The sequence below is a fragment of the Leuresthes tenuis genome, unplaced genomic scaffold (genome assembly GCF_036924035.1).
Source record: "Leuresthes tenuis unplaced genomic scaffold, fLeuTen1.0.hap1 SCAF_12, whole genome shotgun sequence".
Lineage (NCBI taxonomy): Eukaryota > Metazoa > Chordata > Actinopteri > Atheriniformes > Atherinopsidae > Leuresthes > Leuresthes tenuis.
In genome coordinates, this window is record NW_027325366.1 from 30,302,789 (window position 1) to 30,322,004 (window position 19,216).

At 41.9% G+C, this 19,216-nt stretch overlaps 2 protein-coding genes across 3 annotated transcripts; both read left to right on the plus strand.

Moving 5' to 3' along the window:
• The first annotated feature begins 294 nt into the window (after positions 1-294).
• gjb8 (gap junction protein beta 8) lies at positions 295-4,441 on the plus strand. The gene is made up of 2 exons (XM_072397453.1): positions 295-461; positions 1,213-4,441. The coding sequence occupies exon 2, from the start codon at positions 1,246-1,248 to the stop codon at positions 2,032-2,034; it is 789 nt and encodes a 262-aa protein (XP_072253554.1). The 5' UTR covers positions 295-461; positions 1,213-1,245; the 3' UTR covers positions 2,035-4,441.
• Positions 4,442-4,945: 504 nt separating this feature from the next.
• LOC140319703 (gap junction alpha-3 protein-like) lies at positions 4,946-8,743 on the plus strand. 2 transcript variants are annotated; one of them, XM_072397455.1, is made up of 2 exons: positions 4,946-5,373; positions 6,990-8,743. In XM_072397455.1, the coding sequence occupies exon 2, from the start codon at positions 7,025-7,027 to the stop codon at positions 8,447-8,449; it is 1,425 nt and encodes a 474-aa protein (XP_072253556.1). In that variant the 5' UTR covers positions 4,946-5,373; positions 6,990-7,024; the 3' UTR covers positions 8,450-8,743. The 2 variants fall into 2 exon arrangements, with proteins under 2 accessions (XP_072253556.1, XP_072253555.1); XM_072397454.1 differs by lacking the exon at positions 4,946-5,373 and adding an exon at positions 5,791-5,870.
• The last annotated feature ends 10,473 nt before the right edge of the window (positions 8,744-19,216 follow it).

Sequence of the window (19,216 nt, forward strand, 5' to 3'; positions counted from 1 at the left end):
TTTATTAAGATTAAATTATTTTTAATTAAAATGCGACTTTAGAGGACAGAAATGCGTGAATGTTTAGTAATTCAAACTAATATTCACTGTGTTTAGTAGCTACTGTGGCTCCCAGTTGCAGCTCGGAGACTGTTTTTTAAACGTTGGTCACCCAGTCATGAAACTCCAGCAGCTCTTGGCGGTTCTTGTCAGTATCGTGTCTTCCGCGCCTCCCGGCTCGCTCCCGGCTGGCCCCACCCTGAAGCTGGCCCCTCCCTCCGTGTCTGCAGAGGTAATGATGGAAAACCTCCGAGGACTCAGGTGCGTCTCACACTCTGCTGCGCAAAGACGAGACAGACTTCCTCCCCCCAAAAAACATCCTAAACCTGATTCTGCTGCGACGCACAGACAACAAAAGGAACAACTGTCTACATGGAAACTTATTAAGTTTTCTTTGTTCGGGATAAACTCCGCAAAAACAGGTGAGTTTTGTAATTAATTTATTTCACATTCTGATACTATTACACTTATTACACATTTTACATAATGCAGATATTACAACAGGCAAACATCTCTTATAACACTGACGGTCATCATTATGGCTTAGGCCTTTGGTTTAACGTGTAATCATTGTTTAGCATGATTTGAATCAGTCATAAATATTGTCAAAACATTTCCATCTCTTCGAAAAATCCCGTAAAAGCATCTTTCAAGCACTTTGTTTCAAGACATATCTTCCTGAGCAAATTAATCCTGATATATACCGTTCATAAAGTGGTAAAGTGGAAGAAAATCAAGTGATCATCATGGAAAAGCTATTTATAGGCCAGTGTTTTGTGGGGAAATATAGAGGAAAACATTTTTAAATCTCTCTTTAGTGGCACAGTTATAACAATACTCCTCATAGCAGCATGCTCAGTTAATTGAAGGTGCCTTGCACCTCAGATTAAGATCAAACTTTGTCATCTGGATGCTTAAATATAAATAGTTTGTAAAAGGCGAAGCTTCTGCTTAGTTTTTTGCCTTTTGTTTAGACTTTGCGGTGCACCATAGAGCTGGAGTGGAAGACTTGATTTAAGACATTCTCACGTCATGTAGGTGTTAAAAATAGTGTTGTCTGCACCTTGTTTAGCGATATTCGAACGCCTGAAGTTTTCTAGAAAAGAGTCATTAGTGATGACTGAGCACTTTTTGGGGTTTTTCACGCTGATAACTTTCTGCTGAATCCTACAGGTTGTTTGAGACTCCAGTGTCCTCTTCGTCACGATGAGTTGGGGGGCGCTCTATGCCCAGCTGGGTGGTGTCAACAAACACTCCACCAGTCTCGGGAAGATCTGGCTCTCCGTTCTTTTCATCTTCCGCATCACCATACTAGTTCTGGCTGCTGAGAGCGTCTGGGGGGACGAGCAGTCAGACTTCACATGCAACACGCAGCAGCCTGGCTGCAAAAATGTCTGCTACGACCACTTCTTTCCTGTGTCACACATCCGCTTGTGGTGCCTGCAGCTCATCTTTGTCTCCACACCAGCCCTGCTGGTAGCCATGCACGTCGCCTACAGAAAACGTGGGGATAAGAGGACCATGCTGGCCTCCAATGGAACTGAAAAGATGACGGATACGGACCTAGAGACACTGAAGAGGAGGCGCCTGCCCATCACAGGTCCGCTGTGGTGGACCTACACCTGCAGCCTGTTCTTCCGGCTCATCTTTGAGGGCGGGTTCATGTATGCACTATACTTTGTCTATGATGGCTTCCAGATGCCCCGGCTTGTGAAGTGTGAGCAGTGGCCTTGCCCCAACAAAGTGGACTGCTTCATCTCCAGGCCAACGGAGAAGACCGTCTTCACCATCTTCATGGTGTCCTCGTCAGCCATCTGCATGGTGCTGAATGTGGCCGAGCTGTGCTACCTCATCGTCAAGGCGCTCCTGAGGTGCTCAAACAGGTCAAACAAGAGAAAACACCCATACACGGAAACTGTGACGCGGGACAACAAGAGGAATGAGATGCTTCTGTCGTCCTCCACAGATTCATCCAGCAACAAGACCATGTGCTGAAGAGCAAAGAGAGGGATGAACTGCGCTCCATCCTCATAGTCTGTGTCTACAGTTGGGCTTTTAATGTGAGCACCCACCAGAAATTTCTCCTGGGATACAGAGTCAGAGTCTGTAGTTCAGCGGCAGTTTGCATAGATGCCTGAAAGTAGTTGACTGTGATGGTTTTCTCACCCATGACCTTAAATTAGACACTTGAGGCAGTCTAGTGTTGTTCACAGCTGTTTATTCTCTAGTATGGTTGAAGTCTGCTGACACTGAATTACATCCCAGTTTGCTCACTAATATTTTATCAGTTTGAGCAGTGCACCCAATAACAATTTGCCTGCAGTTTCTTCACAGTTAAAACTTAAAAGTGCAAATAATGATGACATCAATTACACGTTCTACAGGTTGAAAAGAGAGGGTGCGCATTGCCCTCTGCAGATTACGTTCTCCTTAAAAAGACTTTGCTTAGAGTTCATTCATCAAAGAATCCTGAGCAGAACCAGCTCAAGGATCAAAGCTAATTTTGTGGTAGAAAATACCCACGAAGGCACATTTGGTTCTAATCTGGACCACTTTTTGGCACATAAATCAGCTTGCAAACACATTTTGACCAAAAATTCTGCATATAAAATTTACTTTTAGAACCTTTTTGTCATCTTAGAACAAAAAAGAACCAGATTATGAATAGATGCATGTTGTCAAAGTTGTAATACACTGCTCACAATTTAAGTTGTTTAAACACGAGGGGCGCTGATCTGGAGAAGATTGAGCATACACTGCCATCTAGTGGTGAAAGTGGAACCTCTGCGAGCTTGAACAGCGTCCTCACTGCCTGTTTGAAGTGTCTCCTTCACTGTTTAGACGAACAAATTGAGCCATGAAAAATGAAGGGGAGAAAGAATATGTGTAGTGTCTAGTTTACAAGGGCTGACCTTAGATTTTAAATGAACATTTTATGTTAAATCAATGTATGAGCAAAGCAGATGAGTTTTATGATCCTGCTGTGAGAGCTTTTAGACTTTTGTGTGTTCAGACTTAAGTAAGACTTTGTATTCAGTGTGATGCAAATAGTTTCTATCACACCAAAGTGGCTTCACAGATTTGATATCTTTTCACTTTAATCAAACCTGAATGTCTTTTATGTAAAAAGTAATAGCACATACAATAAATTAGACTTGTGTGGAAAACACTGAGAATGCGTTCTGTATTTTCACACATGCATGACATTTGTTAAATTATGTGGAAAATACATGTTTGTACGGTACAAGATGTTTGTATTCTTTTGACACCGAGTGCTAGAAGCCTGCTCCAGAGCTCATACTGCAAAATGTGTGATTTTTTCATGAGAAACTGGTGGTTTAAGTAAAGATGGATAGGCCCAACAGCAGAGTAATATTTATCCACAAATACCTGTGGGTGTGCTGAATTTCATCCCAAAGTTGTGAAGATGCCTAATCTGTCATGCATGTAGTGATGTGCAGATATGAGTCAGTGAGTATTTCTTGAACAATTGTAATGTTTGTGTTGCTTGACAACAATGTTGTTTCCATCTGAGATGTTTTTTTAAGTTGAAACGTTTAGAAATTACCCCTGAAAGTTGTTAATAACCGAAAACTAAACTTTTCTTTCGTCACCATCATGTTATTCCCGTTCTTTGACACTGTAGTTGTCTTGTTCGTCACAGTGCTGCTCCTGTGCTATTTAGATTTGCGTTATTGTTCTTGTGGTGTGTGCTGACCCCAGCTGGCTGTATCAGCTTTCAGCGTCTGCCTTATTTTAGTCGCCACACTGATCACTGCTCAGCCTCTTGATGTGGCCGATCTCAAAGTGAAAATGTCTTTGTCCTCCGACCATCCAGGAATAGCAGAGCTGGATTAGCCACATCTCTGCAGTTTAAAAAGAAACCTTGTGTAATTTTGTGATGACATAGCAACTCCAAAGGGATGCGCCTTCAATTAAGTGTGTGAATTCTGACATTAGAAAAAGAAAAGCCGGATGAGTCGAACTGTTTATTTATGTTACATAACAGCTGATGCAGTTGTGTGGAGCTTCTCAGATGAAGAGGAAAGTTTTGACCAAAGATTAAATAAAAATCTCACATGATTTACGGAAGGAAATGTTTTCTATATCCGCTCTGTACTGACCTTTGACCTTCTGCTGGGGGCACTGTAATGGACATAAAATCCTGATAACGCCAGTCTCAAGATGTTCTAGTTTCTCAGCATTTCCCACCCCATTTTCACCAGTCTAATGCTATTACTTTTAACAACATACTAATGGACAAACATGTTTCTAGGCACAAAATGAATAAATGAAATGCTTGTGATTGTATTTTGCACCCAAGATGTTTTTATTACACTGGCACTTTGATCCTTCAAATTGTTTTTTTCTTTGAGACATTTTTCATAAATCAGTAAAAACAGATCTGTGTGGTTCTTTTTTGTGTTCAACGTCAGTGCATCAAATTGATTTAGATAGCAGCTACAGAATGTATGGAAAATGTGTGGGTGTTTTCTATTTTATATTGTCTGCCTGGGGCCTAAAATCTAATTTGTATCCTCACAGTTTGCTATTTTCTTATCAGATGTCAAGTTGTTAGAAATTAGGACTATAAACGATGTAATGTTTTACTTGGACAGAATGTCTGCGGTCAAACTTTAGTTTATGGTGACATAATGATCATTTAATTGTGCTTTTGTCTGAAAATATCATAGTTATAACTAGATTAAGAGTCAGGGATAAACTCTGGGGGATGTTTTCAGTGTTTTCACATTAGAGAAGTTCAGGGTCGGACAATTTCGGCAACTTTTGCGCACAATCTGGGACCCATTTTTTGGGGAGGTTGGCAGGGGCGTGGTGTGACTTCGGACAGGCTGATGACTCTGTGGATTCACTCATGCATGGTCACACAATGTGACAGTCCAGACATGGCTGGAAACGGGAGGCAGCTCCGTTCATCCGAGCCCCATCTTCGACTCCAAACCGCCTCCAAAAACTAACAACAAAGAAAGGAGAACTTTTCCTCGCGCAAGGCCCGGGACAGACCGCGCGCCTGGAGAAGTTTGTGCATGAATGTGTTTGTGAGGCAGCGCTGAAAAAAAGAGGAGTTTGTTGAGCTGAGAAAAGTGACAGGCTGGGTTCAGGGAAACTGAGGGAGGGTCGTCGCAGCCGCGGGAGGTCTACACGCTTTTCAACGCACTCCAACGATGGCACCAATGACGGCTGATGGATTTGCTTTTCGTGCTTAAGTATGACATCTCCGCTTGAAAGGTATGACGGATAAACACAGCAGTGATTGCCTATTTCCCAGCACTTAAGCGGGAGTGAAGTTAATGAAGAACGCTGTGTTATCAGGTAATTAAATGCTGCTTCAGTTTTATTGAACAAGAGTGAGACAAAAGCTGACAAAGCTTGTGGCGCTTAAAAGGAGTCTGAGGACTCTGGCACACTCTGCATTGTGCGTCTGGCACGTATGGCTTTGTAGTTGAAACTGACTTAAATGCCACGAATGCCAATGAAACTCGGAAAAGCTTATGCAGTTTTAAAGGTTTGCCTCTAATAAGTCACCACGAGGTCAAAAGAAAAAAAAAACTTTCTGACTGTCTGGGTGTAACTGCCGGAGTATCCACGCAGTAACACTGCTGTGCCAGTATTTATAGCAGGTAAATGCAAAGTGTGTTTAGAAAACCAAACACAATATGTTATTATACTGGAAATGTTTAAACATGTGCAGAACTTCTTATGTGCAAAAGATGTTGACGAATGAGTGATGCTTCTTTCCTCTTCCAGGTGTCATACATTTTGGGAACCCTAGTCGATGGATTTATTACCTCTATTACAAGAATATTTTAGTAAGTTTACTCTCTGATCTTTGTGTTAGTGTCCATTATGTCTGTTCATTCCACCTTCCTTGACCCAACACAGGTCTGTCACATAAAAGGGAAGATTTCTGTTTAACTTAAATTTTAGTATCAAATTTTTAAGTTCCTCACATCAGAGACTCGTGTAGTGGTGCATGTAATTTAATAATATAGTAATATTAATCAAGCAAAATTGCTAAATGACCTTCATGTTTCTTAGTTTAATATATTTGTCTTGGAAGCTATTCGGAGTTCTATGTCTGTGTCAAAACACCAGTTTGGGCCTCGGGGGATTGTATTAGCTCCTCTTTATCAAATAAAAACTAATCAAATCAATTAATGACCATTAAAGCTTCTACGTGAGCCAGTTGGAACCTAAAATGACGCTCACAGACTTTTTTAAGACTTAACTTTTGGTAATCTCATATAATGCCATAAACTGTCACACATATGTGAGATTATCCCGATTCATAATTACAGTAGGCTGTTCTTTTTTGTTTCATTCCTGTAGCTTTAGTTTTACAGCTGACAGAGTAACAGAGGAAGGGAGGGAGGGTAGCGTATATGCGTGCGCGTCAGTATTTGTGTGCGTGTGCATGTGCCACACCAGAGCCCCATCTCTGCTAAATGCTGTTTTCGAACATAATAATGTTGATCTCAGCACATGCCTGCTGGGCAGTGGAGCGAGCAGGTGAGAGACAGCGACAGGCCTGACACAGACACAGAGAGAAAAGCAGTGAACCAGGGTTCAATCACACAGGTGGCCTGTACAGTACACCAGCTGCTAAAAAAGCATCTGTATACCAAGCAAAAGCTGCAGTTTGTTATTGATGTCCGACGTCTGTGTGGCAGATTTCTATACTGTGTTCTAAGAGTTTAATGAAAACGATAAATATGTCGGACTGTAGTCGACACCTGTACTCTCAGTCATGTCTTTGTGTGCTCTTGTGTGTTTGTATGTGTGGAGTGTCTAAGCCGGGGGTAAAGCCTTAAACCCTTTTCATTGACTGACATTTTCAACAAATTCCTAAATGTTCTTAAACTCTCTCTGACACGATTTCTCTGTTTTCTCTGTTTTTGCTGCATTCCTTCTTTCTTTGTGCACTCTAGCCTGTACTTTCTCCATAGGCTAGAAATCTTGAAGCATGGGCGACTGGAGCTTTCTGGGGCGGCTGCTGGAGAACGCTCAGGAGCACTCGACGGTCATCGGCAAGGTCTGGCTGACTGTCCTCTTCATCTTCAGGATCCTGGTGCTGGGGGCCGCGGCTGAAGAGGTCTGGGGCGACGAGCAGTCTGACTTCACCTGTAACACCCAGCAGCCTGGTTGCGAGAACGTCTGCTACGATGAGGCCTTCCCCATCTCGCACATCCGCTTCTGGGTGCTTCAGATTATCTTCGTGTCCACACCAACTCTCATCTACCTGGGCCACGTGCTACATATCGTCCGCATGGAGGAGAAGCGGAAAGAGAAGGAGGAGGAGATGCGCAAAGCAAACAAGTTTCAAGAGGAGAAAGAACTCCTTTATAGAAACGGTGGTGATGCTGGAGGAGGCGGCAAGAAGGAGAAGCCACCAATCAGGGATGAACACGGCAAAATCCGTATCAGAGGCGCATTGCTGCGCACCTATGTGTTCAATATTATTTTCAAGACCCTGTTTGAAGTGGGTTTCATTTTGGGCCAGTATTTCCTTTATGGCTTTCGGCTGAGGCCCCTGTACAAGTGTGCACGTTGGCCCTGCCCCAACACCGTGGACTGCTTCATATCAAGGCCCACTGAAAAGACCATTTTTATTATATTTATGCTTGTGGTGGCTTGCGTGTCCCTTTTGCTGAATTTGTTAGAGATCTATCACCTTGGATGGAAGAAAGTTAAACAGGGCATGACAAATGAGTTTGCCCCAGATCGTGTGTCGCTGCGCCATGTTGACATAGCAGAGCCTGAGCGCTTGGCCTCAGCCTCCAGAACTGCCCCCTCCAGCCTCAACTACCCTCCCAACTACACAGATGTGACGGCGGGCGGTGGGGCTTTCCTGCCGCCCATGGGGCCAGCAGCAGTGGCCTCAGGTGCGGAGTTTAAGATGGACGACCTTCAGCAGGAGGATTCCCTTCGCCAGTCCTCCCCTTCTTCCCACTACTACATCAGCAACAACAACAACCACAGGCTGGCTACTCAGCAGAACTGGGCCAATCTGGCCACCGAGCAGCAGACTCGGGAGATGAAGGCCTCCTCACCTTTCCCATCTTCCCCATCTTCCTCATCTTCTGCCAGCAACGAGCACCAGCAGCAGCAGCAGCAGCAGCAGCAGCAGCAGCAGCAGCAGCCCGTTGATGCTGCTGTGCTCAGCAGCACCAACACAGCCGTTAATGCTGCCTCGAGCCGCAGCAGCCCCGGCCCTGCCTCCAACGCAGACAGCTGGGGTGGGGGGAAGAGCGTGCAGGGGGAAGGCCATATCATCACTACAGTGGAGATGCACGAGCCCCCTGTGACGGTCAGCACAGACCCTCGGCGGCTCAGTCGGGCCAGCAAAAGCAGCAGCATCAGGGCCAGGCCGAGCGACCTGGCGGTCTAAACCTCTTTGGTCCATTCATGTCCCTAAACCCTCTTTAACTAACACCCTGGTTCCCCCAACCCCACCCCAAATACTGATTCTCAGATACAGATAAATCACACATTTACATAAAGCAAAGAAAAAAAAAACGACAAAAAAATGACAAAACAAACAAAAAAAAAAACCTAAACAAAAAAAGAAGAGAAGGCAAAGCGAGAAGAGACGGGAACGCCAAATAGCATAAAATGTTTAGGCACATGTGAAGTGACTTCATCAGCTGCAGTCAGTGACTTAGTGCAATCGGTGAGTTGCAGAGTACTAGAGGCAAAGTTTTTCATTTTATTTTTATTGATGGTGGTCTTTATTAATGCAAACGAAATGTGATCACGCAGTTCTACAAAGTCAGAAGGCCCCGCTGAAAGCAGTGGATGGAGTGTAAGACTTTGTGATGAACTCTCACATCAAAATGAGGACACATCCCGCCAGCACGTTTGCTTTGTTGGGGAGAGTTTCATGGTGTTTCTCTACTTTTCTTCCTCTTTGTTGAGCCTTAAGGACCTAACATATCAAATGAAGGTGATCGTGTGTCAAAACGGTGACTGAATATTTTTCTTTTTTTTCTGCGGGAAGCACAGGGAGCTGGCATTGTTGCGCAGATCAGTTGTTCAACTTGTTGCCAAACATATTCTGCGTATTCATCTGGTTTCACAGTCGGATCGGCAGCACAGATATGTCCTGTGTGTTGTGCTACATGTCAACATCGTGTTTCAACGAAAGCCCTCGAGGGCATTTTGCTGTAGCTCTCCTTGAATGAACACCGGATGTATCAAACATGAATCATCCAGGATCTCATTTTATTAACACACTGTTATTTTCCCTGTGGTTGTGCATGCCAGCATGTGTACCTCTACAACTCACCGATTCACAGACCGATTCCCAACGTTTTCCCCATATTCCATGACGGCATTTCCCGCAAAAATAGGGAATATTGTAACTGAAACTGAATGAATAGAAAAGGACTGATGTGATGTTTCAAAACCGTCAGGATAAAAACAATCGTAGGTGCATTGTTGATGGAATATGGGACAAAACTGCTGATAGAAGTCATCCCTGTGGGGCCCAGAATGCACCTGGGTCTCTTTGAACGCTACATGGTCAGTAACAGACATCAAATGAGAAAAAGTTTCCCTTACGCCTGCCTCTGTCCGCGTAGCTTTCAGTCAGCATATATGAAAAGAGAAACGCGCTCCACTAATTGCACAGATATTGCCTTCAAAGAATTTTGAAAACATTATGCAAATACTTGGCAGCAACTATTTTAAGAATAACAATATTCTTCTTCCAAAACTCTTTCGTTAGACTTGAAACTGCTATTTTTCGTGGAATTTATTGCAGATATTTTCGATCTTGAAGCCACGACCCCCCCCTTCTTTAACTTTGGGAGTTAAATTATTTTCACTCTCACACATTTCATGTGTGTTTTCATCTGAAAAAGCGCTATTTTTTTAAAACTCAATTGAATTTTACTCTTAAATTGCACACTTGTGGTAGTCGGTTTGTGATTGCGAAACAGCTACGATTAAAAAAAACCAAAACGACTGGCCGTGGTGCTGTCAGTATCAACTGCTTCTACTTTGTCGTGTTCATCTGGATACTTAGAGGCCTTTTAGATACCCCAAATTTTAACTGAACTCATCAGCAGCCACAGTCTTCTGTCTGTGTTGTGTCGCTGTCCCGTTTGATCATTCACAACCCAGGCACTTTCAAAACGCTTTCTGACTTTAGGTCAACCTTAATTTATTGTACTATCCTGTAAGTCCAACACTGGGGCCGAGTTAAGTACACAGGAACCTTGTGTGAAGACCCAACAATCTGCATCGGACATATTGCATTTTCTGAGCATAGCAACACAAAAAAGCACTAATATGTCTGTGCACTGTATTTTACAAGAATACTTTCCCTGCAGTTACTGTGAAGGTTAAAAGACTGGAGTAAGAGCGTGTAAAATGATGTTATTTTCCACTTTTCAGGGGAATTGGAGAGGTTAAAAAACGATAGTATTGTGTTGTGTAAAAGCACCTGTACCCATATTAGTATAAAGATTCATACTGTATCTTGCTGCCGTTGCTTAAATGACTTTCAGTGCAAACAAAAGACACAAATGGGAGACAATATAACGATAGAACAGAACGCTATAAGTAGTTACTTCATGCTTCTTGGTGAAAATGACAAAAATATATTTTTATTGTTGATTCCTAAAGTTTACATTTTGGCAGGTGGTGAAAATTTGCACATGTAGGAGAGAAAGCTGTTGTTCTTCAATGATAATATTAGTCGTAGCAGAGGGAGAAACATAAGACAAAGAATGTGACGCCAAACTGCCAGTCTCAATGATCCTCAAAGGAGAGAAAAAACCAAATGTCTTAAGAAACCGAAACAGTATTGCTCTTCACAGGAAAGACGGTATTAAAAACAATCTTATTTATCTCAATCTCAGATGATGAAGTGTTTGAAACTTTAAAAAAAAAAGCAAAAAGACAGTTGGGGTATACTCTTGTTTGCTTACTCAGTATGTTCTCACAGACCCATCGGGACTCTGGTTGGACGTCCTATCAGACAGCTCCACAGTTGAGAGAATGTTAGCTGGGTAGCTGGCCCTTCCCTAACCCTGCAGCCCTGACAGGATGTTGTGTTCAAAGCCCACCTCCTCCGAGCTCTCTCCTCTTATGTTTCATGCAGAGCATGATTTCTCTGGCTCGTCGGGGAGTAGGAACCATCTCACAAAGCTCACAACAGCAGCCTGTTTTCAATGCTGTCTTAAACAAGAGAAGTGCCTTGTGTATGAATGATTATTTTGTAAGAACAAGTTGATGTAAATGTTAATTTACCTCAAATGTTTACAAAACTGTTACTAAATAAATTTTTGTACCATACTTACATGCTGTTCTTGCTTTCACTCTTGTTTTGTGCGATAAATTATATTAATAAATGGCACAAACATCAACACAGAGCTATGGTCTAGTACAAATAATAACAGAGATTAGTGTTAAAAGACCTTTAAGATCTTACATGCCTCAAAACAGCAATATTTCTGGTTTGAACCTCTCTGTGTGTAGTTTTAACTCTCTGCTGCTGCTGTGTTTGGCTCCAGCCCGCCACAATGGATGGATTTAACTCGGATCTGCCCGTTATGACCCAAAAAACAGTTGTTACCGTCACTTTCCGACTCAAATAGCAGGGCGTGACTTTTAGTTTAACACCATTAGCCTTCACCATGCCATAGTATAGGCCTGCTGCTCATTAAGTAACGTTAAACCAAGGCCAGTGGAATCTCTTTATTTCCCCAAATAAAATTAAAAAATTTGACTTTAGCTTGTTTTTCACTCGCTGACCAAAGATTCTCTGTCAGTAGCAGATAAATTTCCAAGATCTTCCTGCATCGTTTATTTTCTAGCTCTGGATAAGAGACAAAGCAGACCCATGATAGGCAATAAGTTTATTGGTTACTTTTAAGAAAGAATACATAGAATCCTGCAGGATTCAGGGTTGAAAACTGCAAACTAAAGATAACTTTACAGAGCCCCGAAAACACACGTGAAAAAGTAAAAAGTCAGGGTAACATATTTACCCTCCGAGCTTCAAACGTCAGGAGCAACATAGTCCTCTAAATTCTGTGAAACTGTAATGAAAAACAACTTGGCAGACAAATCTTATCAGGCTTTTTTTCTTTTTCTTTATGTTTGGACACTTGTCGTCTCACAGCATTTTGTGAATGAGTTTTAACAGACAAACTAGTCCTTTCTAGGTTAGTAAGGAGGGAGGTTTACGTCAAAAGAGCTTTACACGTCTGACAGTCACAACACTTTATTTTGTAGGAACTTCCCTTTTATTGTGTTGAATTTTGAATTGTGTTGAATCAGTTAATGCACACAGACAACTTGAAAAGGTTTAGGCACTAAAAATGTTATTTTTTGTTACTTTAAAGGTTCAGCAGAGTGTAAATTCAGTGGATGTAATGATTTCTACCCGATTATGTTGCAACGAGCCAAATATTCCCCATGTACATTAGCTTTGAGAGGTGTTTGGAAAAAGCTGCTATAAGCTGTTATAGGAACATGGCAGAGGGGTGAGGAGGGTGACCAGCGAATGTTTCGATATAAAATTCTCCTTCTATGTTCCTTGAAAATTGCTTTTTTATTTAATTGCACACATAAAGCGACCTGATTGGTGCCTTAGGTAAACAATTCAGCTTCATTTGTGCAGGCAGACACAAAAATAAAAGTCGTCTCAGGGCATTTTATGCAACCTTTAGGAAATAACTGATTTCTAGCTTTAATAGATAATAAAAGAAAGCAGAAAAAGATTTTAAAAGTATTTGGCAGGAGGTCTTTGGTGTCTATGAGATTGTCAAATTAAAGTCTTCTATTTAACCCCAATAATCAAAATGTCCCTTAGCTTGAAAGTCACCGTTTTGCAGGGCTTGGACATTAAAAAACTTGCTTTCTGCTTTAAAACCTACTTCATAGCCTTCAGTTATCAGGCTCTTTCCTTGTGGAACCAGGTCTTGTTATGAGTTTAGGAGGCAGAGACCCTCTCTACCTTTACGATTAGGCTTAAAACCCTTCGATTTGATAAAACTCTTAGTCGTGGCATCCCTTTAGTTTGACTCTCTGTTTCTCTTTCTACTTCTTCTTCCCTATAGCAGGTTTTCCTTGCCTGGTGTTGCTGTGTTTGTTTGAGTCTCCGCCGTGTGCTCTCACACCCCCACAGCCAAAGCTGATGGTCGCCCTTCCTGACTGTGCCGGAGGTCTCTTCCTGTCTGATGGGAGTTTTTCATCTCCAGCGTTCTCTTTAAAGTGCCTTCAGATGACTTTTGTTGTGAACTGTCGCTACATAAATAAACTAAAGTGAATTTCATTGAAGTTATGGCTAAATAAAACCTAGAGTAAGACAAATACGTCTCACATTGTGCCACAGAAAAATAAATGCTAATTGGGTTTACATTCTTATATATTTAAAGTCAAAATAAATATGTCCCACCAACACCAGCAAGAGGTGATTTATCCGACTTTGCCATGCTTATGAAGATGTTACTGGGACGTTCAAGTAGTTTTTGTGCTTCCTGACCTGAAATTAGTTGCTGTCCAGAAGCTTCCACTTTCTCCCAGAATGCACTGCAGTGACTTTATCTCCCATTTGGCCTCGGAGCAGCTGGGGATCTCCCAAGAGGAGCTGGAGGAAGTTGCTTTTTGGGATGTTTTTTTTTCACCCATGCTGCTTCCACATCTTCAATCGTTAACTTTTTAGCACCTTTTTATTTAACTGATACACGTCACGTATTTCTAAATGTTTGAGTCTGTGTTTTTTTAAACATTGTAATTAATAGGACCTAATTAAGTGTTGTTGTGTATGGTCTCATGAGTTAAGTTACTGTGTTTTTTTCCCTCTTTCATGTTCCATACTGGTGGTTTCCTGTTTGTTCTTCTCTGACTTTCAACCTCCCAGCTGCTCCCTTCCTCCCTCTGCATTCCAAGGACGAATACTAAAATGTGTCGCTGACTCAGGCCCATTTCATAACACCAACCAGAAATAATCAAATTAAGAGGAGTGTGTTAGTCTTACACCTGGGAGTCAAATTTTGACCACTAACACAGTCCCCAGTTACAAGAACTAAGACTTTGCAACACTGTGTAATACATGGTAGAGATGGGTGAAAATTACAGGTGCTGACAAATTTCTTTTTGACCTTTGAGCACAGATGCCCACAACAATTTACAAACTGGCAAACATAAAAGGAGTTAGAGTTTCCTCCAATGAAAACACCACGTTTTCACCTAAAAAAAACCTCCCACAAATAGAGGGATAAGGCTGGATACTTTTAGTTTGGTTTCTCCAAGATATCAAATAGCACGAGCTGCTTTAAGGTCCGGCTCTGCTTGGAGACACTTTCCAGGTTGAGGACCTGGGTGCAAACTACTCAACATCAAGGAGACGGCCAGCGTCTGTGCTGATGACAGGATATTGTTATGTCATATGAATTTAATTTGTACACTAACAAATCCTGCTCCTTGGTTTGCATTTTCAGCACTGAAAAGGCCGGAGGCTCTGTAGAAATCGCTTTTCTGTGTCTTAGCTGGATACCAATGAGCCAAAAGAGGCCAAAATGCTTTTAGCGAGTCACTGTAGAAATGACCGTCGCAGTAAAACGGTTTTGGCGATCTCACGGTCACAGTGGACACGGTTGGACGACCTTGACTGCGCCTCAACATCAACCCAGACAGCAGCTAGATGCTAAAGGCTAACTCTTCTAATGATACACCTGGAAGAGGGGGACAGTTTCGCCTGCCTCAGCAGCATCATCAACAGGCAGAGTGGGACTGATGCAGATGTTAGATCCTGTCAAGATCAGGGTATTTAACACCACTGTGGAGCCTATCTTACTCTATGGGACTGAGAACCACCATGAAGAGAATCCAGGTTTTCATCAACACCTGATTCGGAAGGATTCTCAAGATCCGTTGGCCACACAAGATCAACAATGAAGAGCTGTGGCAACAAAGCAGAAGCCAGCCGAATACGACTTCCTTCAAAGACTTTTGGAGGTGGATTGGACACACCCTTTGCCAGCATCGCAAGGCAAGCCCTTAAATGGAAGAGAAAAAGAGGTCATCTTAACCTGGAGGCAGACTGGAAGAGGATGGGTGATACATGGTGACAGCTGGAAAGACCAAGGACGGAGATGCAAGTCTGACTGACGGCCCATGACCCAGATGGGGCCACAGGCCAATCATTTGTCACTTTCAACAATGCTGATTTGAGGCAGGTTTAAATTAGAGTCTTCTTGTTAACTAGAGAGGAATTATTCTTTACTGTCAATAACCAGGAACACGGGTGACTGTGTTGCTGTCAGTTTATCCGTAACATAGATCATGAATCTCAGATTGTTCTAGATCTGTGAGAAACAAATAGCAGCAGGTTAGAAGCTGAGAACAGGATTACTTGGTGCAGGTATTTGGCAGTGAGTCTGCAGACAGAGTACAGGACATGAGTGCTGGGCTCTTGGTTTCAGTGGCTGAAGAGTGATGGAAGATTGTTGATCTGTTGGCACGACTGACTGGAGGCTTCAGCCCTGTCACTCAGTCAGCTTTGTTTCCACTGCAGAGCCAAACAGGGAAATTTCATCTGTTTTTTATTCATTTATTTACTTTCCCTTTTGTGCGGTAAATAAACTAAATAGTCACATGTGGTGGATGTATCGATGGAAATGTGTTACTTTGAGTTCAGTCTCACCAGAAAAGGTGTAATATGTCCCAAATATCCACATATCCGAAACTTAGAGGTGTCAAAATCACTGGTTAAAAATGTGAGATTTTACAGGTCAACTGTAGGGTCAATGTGTGAAATATCAACGCTATCACTGCAGAGTCATTTAACGGCATTACTGTAATTAATTAATACAGTAATTCATTAGATTTAATGAGGCTTTGTTTTGAAAATGTAAACAAAGCCCTGAAACTGTCACTTGTGTCACATTAGTTGCATCGGGCAGATAAATACTTTGATCAACACAAGTGTTAGCCTTCTGAATAAGCTGTGCGTGTCCATTTTTTTTGCTTTGAATTAGTCAGACACTCTTAACAAACCTAAAAATCAATTCACAGCTGCAACATCAGTGTGAAAATGAGCAGTTTAGTCAATCACAGCACAGGACCTAAAGCACATTTACAGTAATTATCTATATCTGTTGTAACATAAAACAGTTTTTTCTGATATTCTAATGCAGGGGATTCACTCGTTAGATCGTTTTACAGTGTGGTAATGGTCATTTTTGGTTCACATTTTGCACCTTATGCTTTGCTCTGGCTATTTAAGCTCGATACTTTGGGAAGGTTGACCTCTCTGTTCTTTTTTTGGTTAATTAAGCACCGGCCGGCAAATGGGAATGACCTGGACGAAATTACTGTTCTCCAGCTTTATAATTTACTCATAAATTTCATTTAATCACAGCAGATTTGGCTCTCATCCGTTTTAAAGATATTAGCTGCAGTTTTACAAGGAGCAGATGCACAAAAGCCACCATGAGACACGCAAAAATCCTTCATCAAAATTTCTTTCACAGCAGTTTGGAGATTTTAATCACTGAAAATGACATTTTTAATTGATTAAAAACTCAACTAACATCACTTAAATGGCATAACTTCATAAATGACAGCTAATTTCTTTAAAACAGAACAATAGAAGATGCTGACCGATGCAGAAAGTATCATGTGCCTTGGTCATGACTGTGGTGTCGGTGGTGGTTTATCAATCTAACCAGCGTTGGAAAAGGGACGTCTGGAGAAAGCAAACGTCTGCCACTGAGTCACCAGTCTACAGCTCAGAGCAGACAGGAGGCTATATTTAGCCTTTAATCACCTAACAAATTCACACTCTGCCCACAGCACAAATACCTCAGGCCCTCTTTATGTATTTCAGGAGTGTGATGAATTTGTTTCTGGGAGGCCTGACCGCTGGCTCATGGAAAGACGGTGGTTTGTTTGATAGAAACTTTACGAGGTTGTTCTAGATTTTTAATGGCTGGAATGCGTGTTTTAAAGACAAGATTACAAGTAACAAAAAAACTGATTGAAACAGAGAAAAATAGCCATTTCATAGCCAAGTTCCATACTTTTGTAGACAGAAAAACATGTTTCTGATAGCTTGATAAAGTCATTTCCACTACAGCGAGGACTTTAACATGAATACAGCGATTACACTGAGAGCATCAGATTTAACTTAACAGTCATCAGAAATCAAGAAGTGCATGTTCATGAGCTGATAAACAACCTTTGAATGGGAGCTGTGTCAGAAGACTTCTTTCTTTTAAAAGGGGGAGTAAAAAAGATTTGGTTAATGTGTTTGTAAAATCTGTTTTTCTACCGTCAAAAAGCATAAAGTCTAACAAGAGGCTGGCAGCGCTTTGCATCTAGGGTTTGCTGCAAATGAGAAATTGTAAATAAATAGTCAATATGAGGCATTGTGTGTACCATGTCTGTCTGTCTTCTGTCACTTAAAGTGCCATATTATCAGATCCAGTACAGTTAGGACCTGTGGGTCAGTGAAGATAGCAACTGTTTGGCTCCACCTGAGGTCTCTTGGACAAAGAAACGAGTGTTTAAAAGAAATATTTAAGTAGTAAAGTGATCTGAGAGTGAATTCTCAGCAACCACTCATCAAACTGGGGCATTTAAAGTCTTCTTCAGCTCATTAGTCCAAATAAATTTTTACGTCCCTCACTTGAATACGAACAATGTGCGGCTGTTAATGCTATAAATGATGTAATGTTGCAGCTTTTCTACAGCGTGTGGTCATGTGGGGCGGCTTGTTTTGACTGTCCGTGCATACAATAAGGGATGGGCTGCACGGGGCAAAAGAGCACCATGAGAGAGCTGTTAAAGGGGAGGTAAGCTCTGCGGGGACACCTACAGGTCAGGGGAGGGTATGGACACAGTTCCCACAATGCACCTGGCTGACACCACCTGATTCCTGGATCTACCAGGATCCCAAGAGTATCACTAGTATGTTTATCATGTCTCTTTTTGCACATGAACATCCTCTTAGATAGCCACCGTTCTTTGTGTCATTCCTTTTTTAAATGATTGTTTTCCTCAGATATTTAAAAGTTTTACTAAACTGGTTCAAGGTAAAATTTCCTTCTTTTTTGTCCTCTACACTTGACAGTGATGCTTATATCCCTGTGTGAGGAACCTGAGGGTTTGTTGACCTCGTGTTTCTGCTCCATGCGTCTCCTCGTTCAATCTGAAGTGCCATTTAAAAAGGAGGGATGAGAGCAGCATCCCATCTCTTCTCTCCACAAACTTAAGTGACCTTTTGGGAGTTGGAAACAGTTTAAAGTCTGCTTCACGTGTCACATATTTTGTTGATGCTCTGCGAAGCATCTTTGCTCTGGATGTAGTATTTGTATGTACTTTACATCTTCAGCTTCTTTTTTACGTTTGTTTCCAGCTGGAAGAGTTTACTGCTGGGAGGTGTTTAAGGTCTTCTGATTCAACGTGATTCTTCATTGGAGACGTTAATATACACATAAAGGGACAATTTATGCCGTTCACAAACAGTTGTTCGCTTTTCTCAGCCTAAAAGGACACGTTGACTCTCAGTTACAATTAAAAACAACATTGAAAATGACCATAAGTGGATATTTGACTTTTTTTTCTGACTCCCTTTTGAGGTTAAAGGTCACAACTACAGTTAATGTCAACAACAAGCCTGTTTAGTATCAACTATAACTTTGAAGAAGAGAGTCGTTCCTGTTGAAGATACAGAAGATGGGGAATACTGTCCTGGCTTCAAAGGAGAATGCTGGACTTGTATTACTCATGTTATGAGGATATAAATCTGTTCACACACTGACTCTGTGGGGACTTGTCTTCCATTTGGGGAGGAAAACAAAGCCGAATAAGTAAGTAATAAAGTGACGACTCGATTCCAGTTTGTGGTTAGGCTCACGTTCAAATTAGGAAGTTGTGGGAAACGTGACATCAGAAGTGAACACCTTTAAAGTGCTTTCTTCAGGGATCAAGACTTCTTTAAGGTTTTAATCAGGTTTTGGTTATCACAAAGGTGCAGTGTTGTGGGAATTATCTTGTATGTATGTATGAAACAGAGGTAAAAGGAGTTGTTTTTGCAGGGCTTGCTGACCCCAGTGGGTGTTTTGGGGAAAAGCTGAGTTTGGTGAGAGGGCTGAGGGGATTCCTGCACTCGCTGCTCCACAACAGCTAACCAAATAGG

Bases quoted from the DNA above. Each gene is read 5' to 3' on its own strand.
- LOC140319703 (XM_072397455.1), top strand. From the start codon at position 7,025: ATGGGCGACTGGAGCTTTCTGGGGCGGCTGCTGGAGAACGCTCAGGAG.
- gjb8 (XM_072397453.1), top strand. From the start codon at position 1,246: ATGAGTTGGGGGGCGCTCTATGCCCAGCTGGGTGGTGTCAACAAACAC.